The sequence below is a fragment of the Orycteropus afer genome, unplaced genomic scaffold (assembly GCF_000298275.1).
Source record: "Orycteropus afer afer isolate SDZICR_OR568_19922 unplaced genomic scaffold, OryAfe1.0 scaffold00157, whole genome shotgun sequence".
Classification (NCBI taxonomy): domain Eukaryota; kingdom Metazoa; phylum Chordata; class Mammalia; order Tubulidentata; family Orycteropodidae; genus Orycteropus; species Orycteropus afer.
The window spans coordinates 822,416-832,434 of NW_006921744.1; the positions used below are offsets into that span (position 1 = coordinate 822,416).

The 10,019-nt window shown below is 39.8% G+C and overlaps 1 protein-coding gene across 1 annotated transcript in view; it reads right to left on the reverse strand.

Annotated features, from left to right (window-relative positions):
* SETDB2 (SET domain bifurcated histone lysine methyltransferase 2) overlaps positions 1 to 10,019 on the reverse strand; it is a 57,263-nt gene that overhangs the window by 38,483 nt on the left and 8,761 nt on the right. Inside the window, exon 3 of the mRNA XM_007946349.2 lies at positions 9,360 to 9,425. Coding sequence (XP_007944540.1) covers positions 9,360 to 9,425 — 66 coding nt within the window. The remainder of the gene's footprint in view (positions 1 to 9,359; positions 9,426 to 10,019) is intronic.

Below are 10,019 nucleotides of genomic sequence, written 5' to 3' on the forward strand. Positions count from 1 at the left end.
GGGTCGCTATGAGTCGGAAATGACTCGACAGCACCTAACAACAACAACGTTCACTGCAGCACTATTAACAAAAACAAAGAGATGGAAACACCTAAGTGCCCATCAACAGAAGAATGGATAACCAAAGTATGGTATATACACACAACGGAATACCATGCGATAGTAAAGAATAATGTAAAAATCCACGTGACACCACATAACATGGATCAACTTGAAGGACATTATGCTGAATGAAATAAATCAATCACAGAAAAATATATATTATATTAATTCACTATTGTAAAAAGTCAAGGAAAGTTTACCAGGAATGGAAGAGGAGGGGAGGGAACACCACTAGATAGGTAGAAACAAGTATTGATTTGGGTGAAGGGAAGTGCAATGTACCAAAAGTCAGTGATCAACACAGTGGCACTGAGGAAGAGGGAGACACAGATACATCATAGGTACAGACAACAAAGATGAACTGTGTTGCGTGTATAGTATTGTGTTGTTAGTGATGGTAAGCACTGATCTACAGATGGACAGATGGGTAGAGAGGCTGAATAATCAGGTATGTCTAGGCAGAAGGCTGCGTGCCCATGACCATGTAAAGAGTTGGCAGATGATGTTTCTGCATGTGTATTTTTATACGAATGTCCAGGTATGTAACAGAGCTGACAAGGGGCAAGGTTGTGCTGGCTTACTCGCCATACCCAGCTACTCTAAGGGAGAAAGCAGTTTGTACCTGTGGGCTCGGGACCATGGTTGCAGGGGACATCAAGCTCAACTGGCATAACATACTATACAAAACATTACTCCACCTCCTACTTTGGCAAGTAGCAACTGAGATCTTAAAAGCTAGCAAGTTGCCATCTAGATGCAATGATGGGGTCTCTCCTAGTCCAAAGCAAAGAAGAAAGAAGAAAACCAAAGACATATGGAAGCAATTAGTCAAAGGGACCAGTAGACCATGCAATCTTCAGCCTATTTGACCATGAAACTAGAAGAACCAGATGGTTCCCAGATACTACTGTAAACCACTCAGAGGGGGAATTGGTGCAGGTGATTCTGGATAGAGTGGGAGAACAATGTAGAACAAAACTCAAACTCATAACACACACACACACACACACACACCAGGTTTGCTGGTTTGAGAGAGCCTGGTGAGACCCCTGAGACTATGGTCCCTAGTTAGCCTTCAGGTCTGGAACTGAACTCACTCTTGTGGCTTTTACCCAAACAACAGACAGGAATATGGGGTGAACATTTACATCAGGTAGAGACAATCCTTGGAGCAATCAATCATGGGAGAATAGAAGGGCAGTGTTGTCAGGGAGGCAGCTTGGGGGGTGGGAGTGCATGGCAGGGAAGGACACACGTAAGAGTTAACTATAGGGAGGAAGGGGGAAGAGAGCTGTTAACACTGTGGGAAACAGCAGTCAATGTCACAACACAAAATGTGTATGAACTGCTGTGTGGAAAATGAATGTGCTCTGTAATCTTTCACCCAAATCACAATTTAAAAAAAGAAAAGAATTCTATAAAAGTTTCCTGATCAAAAGGGGGGAAAGTGGAAAAGAATTTCAAATTCTTAGTGGAATCCAGAATTTCTGGGACCAGTAAGGCTGAATGAATCCCTGAAACTATTGCCTTGAGATAATCTTTAAATTTTAAACCTTAAACTAAGACTATCCTCTGAAGTATTCTGTGAACAAAATGTAGACCAAAACCAAACACACTGCCATATAGTTAACTCCAACTCATAGCAACCCTGTAAGACAGAGTCTGCCCCAGAGGGTTTCAAATTTATGAATCTTTATGGAAGCAGACTACCACATCCTTCTCCCACAGAAAGGCTGATGGGTTCAAAGCGCCAACCTTTTGGTTAGCAGTCAAGCACTTGACCATTACACCACCAGGGCTTCTAAACCAATCAATAGTTTAGTTTAACTAGTAAAGTATTTCTGCCTTGAGTACTGTGCTTTTTGAAAGAATTACCTATGTGAGATCAAATTTATAACTGTTGTTGTTACTGTTAGGTGCTGTCAAGTCATCTCCGACTCACAGCAACCTTATGTACAGCAGAATGAAACACTGTCTGGTCCTAAGCCAGCCTCATTATCCTTGCTATACTTAAGCCCATTGATGCAGCCACTCTGTCAATCCACCTTGTTGAGGACCTTCTTCTTTGTCATTGAAACTCCACTTTACCAAGCATGATATCCTCCTGCAGAAAGTGGTCCCTTCTGACAACATGACCAAAGTAGGTCAGACAAAGTCTGGCCATTCTCGCTTCCAAGGAGCATTCCGGCTGCACTTCATCCAGGAGAGATTTGTTAGTTCTCTTAGCAGTCCATGGTACTTTCAGTATTCTTTGCCAACACCACAACTCAAAAGCATCAACTTTCCTTTGGTCTTCCTTATTCACTGTCTGGCTCTCACACACATATGAGGAGATTTTCATGGCTTGGGTTAGGCACACCTTAGTCTTCAAGGAGACATTTTTGCTCTTCAGCACATCAAAGAGCTCTTTTGCAGCAGATTTATCCAATGCAATACATTGTCTGATGTCTTAACTGCTGCTTCCATTGGTGTAGATTGTTGAACCAAGTAATATGAAGTCCTTGACAACTTCAATCTTTTCGTCATTTATCATGAAAACGTTTATTGGACCAGTTGGGAGGTTTTTGTTTTCTTTATATTGAGGTGTAATCCAAACTGCAGACTGTAGTCTTCAACCTTCATCAGTAAGTGCTTCAAGTCATCCTCACTTTCAGCAAGCAAAGCTGTGTCATCTGTGTATTGTAGGTTGTTAATCAGTCTTCCTCCAATCCTGGTGCCACGTTCTTCTTCATATAATCCAACTTCTCAGATTATTTGCTCAGCATACAAATTGAGTAAGTATGGTGAAAAGATACAACCTTGACACACTCCCTTCTTGATTTTGAACCATGTTCAAACAACAGCGTCCTGGTTTATGTACAGGTTCCTTGTGAGTACAATCAAGTGTTCTGGAATTCCCATTCTTCTTAATGTTATCCACAATTTGTTATGATCCACACAATCTAATGCTTTTGCATAGTCAATAAAATACCAGTAAACATCTTTCTGGTATTCTTTGCTTTGAGCCAAGATCCATCTGACATCAGCAATGATATCCCTCGTTCCACATCCTCTTCTGAATCCAATTTGCCTTTCTGGAAGTTCTCTGTCAATACACTGTTGCAACCGTTTTTGAATTATCTTCAGTAAGATTTTACTTGCATGTGATATTAATGATATTGTTTGATAATCTCCACATTCTGCAGGATCACCTTTCTTTGGAATGGGTACAAAGATGGATCTCTTCCCAATCTCTTGGCACAGCCGAGTAGGTGTCTCCAGTGTGGCATCCATTTGTTGAAACATCTTAATGCGTATTCTGTCAATTACTTGAGCCTTGTTTTTCACCAATTCCTTCAGTGCAGCTATGACTTCTTCCTTCAATACCATTGATTCTTGATCATATGCCACCCCCTGAAATGGATGAGCATTAATGAATTCTTTTTGGTACTGTGGTTCTGTGTATTCCTTCCACCTTCTTTTGATGCTTCCTGCATCATTCAATATATTGCCCATAGAATCTTTCAATATTGCAACTAGGCTGAAATTTCTTCTTCAGTTCTTTCAGCTTGAGAAATGCTGTGTGTGTTCTTCCCTTCTGGTATTCTAACTACAGGTTTTTGCACATTTCATTATAATTGAGTTGGTCTTCTCAAGCTGCTTTTTGAAATCTTCTATTCAGCTCTTTAATCTTGTCATTTCTTCCATTTGCTTTAGCTACTCTGTGCTCAAGACAAGTTTCAGAGTCCCTCTGACATTCATTTTGATCTTTTCTTCCTTTCCTGTCTTTTTAATGACTTTTTGCTTTCTTTATGGATGATATTCTTGATGTCATCCCACAATTCCTCTGGTTTTCAGTCATTGGTGTTCAATGCATCAAATCTATTCTTCAGATAGTCTCTAAATTCAGGAGGGAAATAATCAAGGTCATATTTTGGCTCTCGTGGACTTCTTTTAATTGTCTTTAGCTTCAACTTGAACTTGCATATGAGTAGTCGATGGTCTGTTCCACAAGCAAATTGATAATAAACGCATACACTGCTGTGGAGTCGGATCCAACTCATAGCGACCCCTCCTAGGGTTTCCGAGGCAGTATCACTATAGAAGTAGATTGCCCAACCTTCCTTCCGAGGAGTGGCTGGTGGGTTTGCACCGCCAGCCTTCTGGTTGGCAGTCAAATGCCTTAGGTACTATGCCACCAAAGCTCCTAAATTGACAACAGCAACTCTAAAGTTTTGATGAGAAGCTTAGGGAGTTTATGTTAATGGTGGTAGGGTAATCTGGAAAAGAATAGTAAGAATGGCTGTACACTTGAAGAACATAATCAACATCACTGAATTGTATATGTAGAAATTGTTAAAATGATCTATCTTTTGCTGAGTATATTTTCACAAAAAAATAAATTAAAAAAAAAAAAAAAAAAAAAAAAAAAAAAAATACAAGAAAAAAATTAGACCAAAGATGCTAGGCTGGATTATCAGAGATTTAAGGCCTTAGGGTCTTAATTATGATAGAAAATAAAGTTATTAAAATTTGTTGGAAATGTCTAACGTTATTGTTGTTGTTAGGTACCGTTCAGTCAATTCTAACTCGCTGACATTCTGTACAACAGAATAGAAACAGTGCCGGGTCCTGTGCAATCTTCAAAATCTTTGCTATGCTTGAGCCTGTCATTGCAGCCACTGTGTCAATCCATTTAATTGAGCTTCTCCTTTTTCTCCAATCCTGCACTTTACCAAGCATGATATCTCTGTCTAAGGACTGGTTGCTTTTAATAACATGACCAAAGTAGGTGAGACAAAGTCTGGCCATTGTCTTATCAAAGGAGCATTAGGGATGCACTTCTTCCTGGACAGTTATGTTTGTTCTTCTGGCAGGGTAGTTCATGTTATTTTTGGTATTCTTCACCAACATCACAATGCAAAGGTATCCACTCTTCTTCATTCAGTCTTTCCTTCAGTCAAGCTATTACAAGCATATAAGGCAACTGAAAATACCATGGCTCGGGTTAGGCTCACTTAAGTCTTCAGACTGACATTTTTGCTGCTTAACACTTTAAAGCGGTCTTTTGCAACAGATTTGCTCAGTGCAACACATCCTTTGATTTCTTGCCCACTGCTTCCATGGGTTTTCATTGTGGATACAAGTAAAATAAAATCCCTGACAGTGTAAATCTTTTCTCCATCTATTGTGATATTGCTTACTGGTCCTGCTGTGAGGATTTTTGTTTTCTTTATGTTGAGATATAATACATATTGAAGACCTTTACCTTTGACCTTTACCAGCAAGTGCTTCACTCTTCTTTACTTTCAGTGAGCAAGGTTGTGTCATCTGCATATCTCAGGTTGTTAATGAATCTTCCTCTAATCCTTATGCCATGTTCTTCTTCATACAGTCCAGGTTCTTGGATTATTTGCTCAGCATACAGATTGAAAAAGTATGGTGAAAGGATACAGTCCTGATCCACACCCTTCCTGATTTTAAACCATGCAGTATTCCCCTTATGAGCTGTCAAAGGGGCAAGGAGGTCACATCTTCTGACCTCCTCTAACCCCACAAGAGGAAGAAAGAAGCACCATCAGTAGCCTAAGGCCTATTCCTGTGAGGCCAGACATGCTGCCTCCCTCCAGCCCTTTCACCAATCCTGACACCAACACCTCCTGCAGCACCTACCACCTCTCTGCTGGGTTCGATAATTCACTGCAGTGGCCACACAGAACTCACATATTATGGGGTTTATTAGGGAAGCAACAGGCTACAGTTGAAGTTCAGGAACACGCTCAGTCCCTCTTAGCCTGCCGTCTCTCAGCTGACAGTCTCTTTCCCAGCAGTGTGTGTCTCTCTCCCAGCAGTGCATGTCTCTTGGTGTCTCTCTCAGCAGCATGTGTCTCTCGCATCTCTCTCACATTGCAGTGAGAGATTCCTTCTGCATCTAGGAGGGCTCCTTTTGAGCCTGGCAGAGTGGCCAAACTAACCAATCCCAACATCAGAATTCTATACAACTGAGAGAGCGCAAACCTCCCAGAAGAATGCTTTGTGCTAGTCTCAACAGAAATCCTCCATGCGGATAACTTTAACTGTCAGGAGCTACTCAGTTGCTCATGGCAAATTCCAGCAAGGAGTTTACAAAGACTGTGGCTAGAAAAGCCCTACTACGTAATCTACTGTACTGCATGAGCACAATTAAGTGTTTGGGAATTCCCACTCTTCTCAATGTTATCCTTAATTTGTTATGATCCACACAGCTGAATGCCTTTGTACAGTCAATGAAACAGGTAAACATCTTTCTGGTATTGTTTTCAGACATCAGCAATGATATACCTCATTCCATGTCCTCTTCTAAAGCCAGCCTGCATTTCTGGAAATTCCCTGTCAATATAGTGCTGCAAATGTTTTTGAATTATCTTCAGCAAAATTTTACTTGTGTGTGATATTAATGATAATGTTCGATAACTCCCATATTGTTAGATCACCTTTCTTTGGAGTGGGCACAAATATGGATCTCTTCCAGTCAGCTGGCCAGGTAACTGCCTTCCAAATCTACTGGCATACACAAGTAAGTGCCTCCAGTGCAGCATCTGTTTGTTGAAATATCTCAATGAGTATTCCATCAATTCCTGGAGCCTTGTTTTTTGCCAGTTCCTTCAGTGGAGCGTAGACTTCCATCGGTTTTTCATCATAGGCTACCTCCTGAAATGGCTGAATGTCAACCAATTGCTCTTGTTGGTACAGTGACTCTTCTTTTGATGCTTCCTGAATCATTCAATATTTTGCCCACAGAATCCTTCAATATTGCAATCTGAGGCTTTTTTCTTCAACTCTTTAGCTTGAGAAACGCGGAGTGTGTTCTTCCTTTTTGTTTTTCTAATTCCAGGTCTTTGCACATTTCAGTGTAATACTTTACTTTGTCTTCTCAATCCACCCTTTGAAATCTTATGTTCTGCTTTTTTATTTCAACATTTCTTCCATTTGCTTTAGCTACTCTCTGCTCAAAAGCAAGTTTCAGAGTCTCTTCTGACAATCATTTTGGTTTTTCTTGTCCTCTCCTTTGTTTCTAATGACCTTTTGCTTTCTTCCTGCATGATATTCTTGATGTCATCCTACAACTCGTCTGATCTTCAGCCACCGGTAATCAATGTGTCAAACCTTTTCTTCAGATGGTCTCTAAATTTAGGTGGGATATATTCAAGATCATGTATTTTTGGTCTCATGGATTTATTTCAATTTTCTTCAGTTTCAACTTGAAATTGCACATGAACAACTGATAGTCTATTCCACTGTCAGCCCCTTGCCTTGTTTTGACTTTTGAAATCACGCTTTTCTATTGCCTCTTTCCACAGATGTAATCTATCTGATTCCTGTTATTTCATCTGGTGAGGTGCATATGTATAGACACTGTTCATGTTGTTGAAAAAAAGGTATATGCAATGAATAAGTCATTGGTTTTGCAAAATTCAACCATGCCATCTCTGGCACCATTTCTATCACCAAGGCCACGTTTTCTAACTACTGATGCTGCTTCTTTGTTTCCAACTTTCATATTCCAATCACCAGTAATTGTCAATAACATCTTGATTGTATGTTTGGTTAATTTCAGACTGCAGAAGTTGGTAAAAATCTCCAATTTTTTTCATCTTTTGGTTTGGTGGTTGGTGCGTAAACTCAAATAATGGTCTTTCTTGTATATACCTGATATTATCCTATCACTAACAGAATTGAACTTCAGAACAGACCTTGAAATGTTCTTTTTGATGATAAATGTGACATCATTTCTCTTCAATTTGTCACTCTTGGCATAGACCATATGATTGTTCTTTTTGATGATAAATGTAACATCATTTCTCTTCAATTTGTCACTCTTGGCATAGACCATATGATTGTCTGACTCAAAATGTCCAATACCAGAAGGTTGGTGGTTGAAACCCACCAGCCACTCCTTGGATGGACGGTTGGGCAATCTACTTCCATGGTGATACCGCCTCGGAAACCCAAGGATGGGTCGCTATGAGTCAGATTCAACTCGACAGCAGTGAGTTTGTTTTTTTTTTCAGTCTTTTATTAAAGAGCTCTGGTGGCATAGTGCCTCAGGCTTTTGACTGCTAACTATCAGGTTGGTGGTTCAAATCTACCACCCACTCTGTGGAAAGAAGACTGGGTAATCTACTTCCATAAAGATTTACTGCCTTGGATGTTCTTTTTGATGATAAATGTGACATCATTTCTCTTCAATTTGTCACTCTTGGCATAGACCATATGATTGTCTGACTCAAAATGTCCAATACCAGAAGGCTGGTGGTTGAAACCCACCAGCCACTCCTTGGATGGACGGTTGGGCAATCTACTTCCATGGTGATACCGCCTCGGAAACCCAAGGATGGGTCGCTATGAGTCAGATTCAACTCGACAGCAGTGAGTTTGTTTTTTTTTTCAGTCTTTTATTAAAGAGCTCTGGTGGCATAGTGCCTCAGGCTTTTGACTGCTAACTATCAGGTTGGTGGTTCAAATCTACCACCCACTCTGTGGAAAGAAGACTGGGTAATCTATTTCCATAAAGATTTACTGCCTTGGAAACAAACCCAAAGGGGGTCACTATGAGTTGGAATCGACTCAATGGCAGGTTCGCTTTTTTTTTTTTAGTCTTTTATTATTTGTAAAATTCTCTCTAAATTGAATTTGCTTAAAGTTTAGAAGGCTAATGGCCTAATAACGATCTAGAAAATGAAAAATTTCTCTACCAATTTATCTATTCCAGAATATATCTGTCTAGTATTGTTCTTCACCAAAGGGGTTTACAGTGCTTTCAAGTCTTAGAATTCCATTCACTTTCATTATATGAGGGAGCTCTGGTAGTGTAGTGACTAAGGCACTTGACTGCTACCAGAAGGCTGGTGGTTCAAACCCAACAGCTACTCCTCGGAAGGAAGATGGGGCAATCTACTTCCGTAGTGATACTGCCTCGGAAACCCAAGGAGGGGTCGCTATGAGTCGTGTCCGACTTGACGGCACACAACAACAACAACATCATTATATGAAAAGAAAGTTTTTTAGAAAATACAGATATTTGTTTGTTCTTTCTCTTGAAGGCTTGGGAGGGTGTGTACTTGCTATCTCTGGTTGAGTTAAGCTTTTCATTCAGTAAAAGAAACTGTGATTTATATAACTTAGCAGGATGGATCATACATTTTATTTTAAATTATCTTTAGTTAATCTGGCATATTAAAGTTGGCCTGCTCATGACAAGAAAATACCAGAGACTGGGATTAGAGATGTTTACATACCCTTTATCAGTGCTGAGTTGTTATTTATAGTTGCTTGATTCACTAGAATCATTGCTTGGATGTATTCTGTTAAGGAAAGAAAAGAATAACAACCTTTATTTATGGTGCCAGCCACTGTGTTAAGCATTTAATCTTCACAACTCCCCTGTGATTCTTCCATTATCTATATTAGAGACAAAGAAACTGAGGCTCAGACGTTGAGTTACTTATTTTAGGTCATACAGCTAGGGAGTGGTAGAACTGGATTCAAAACTAGATTTACTGGCTCATGAAAGACTGAGAAAGAATATTAAAACGTAAAAATATTACTATTTTTTTTGCCCAACATGGTAAATTAATATCTTAAGTGCGAAGGAGGTTTGGTGACATAGTGGTTAAAGCATTTGGCTGCTAATCGAAAGGTCAGTGGTTCAAAACCACAAGCTACTCCACAGGTGAAAGATAAAGCAGTCTGCTTCCATAAAGATTTATAGCCTTTAAGACTCTATGGGCCTTATAGATATCTACAGAGGACTTCACCCAACAGCAATACAATATACATTCTTCTCCAGTGCACATGGAACTTTTTCCATGATAGATTGTATGTTAGGCCATAAAGCAAGCCTTAACAAATTTAAAAACATTGAAATACTGCAAAGCATCTTCTCAGATCATAATGCT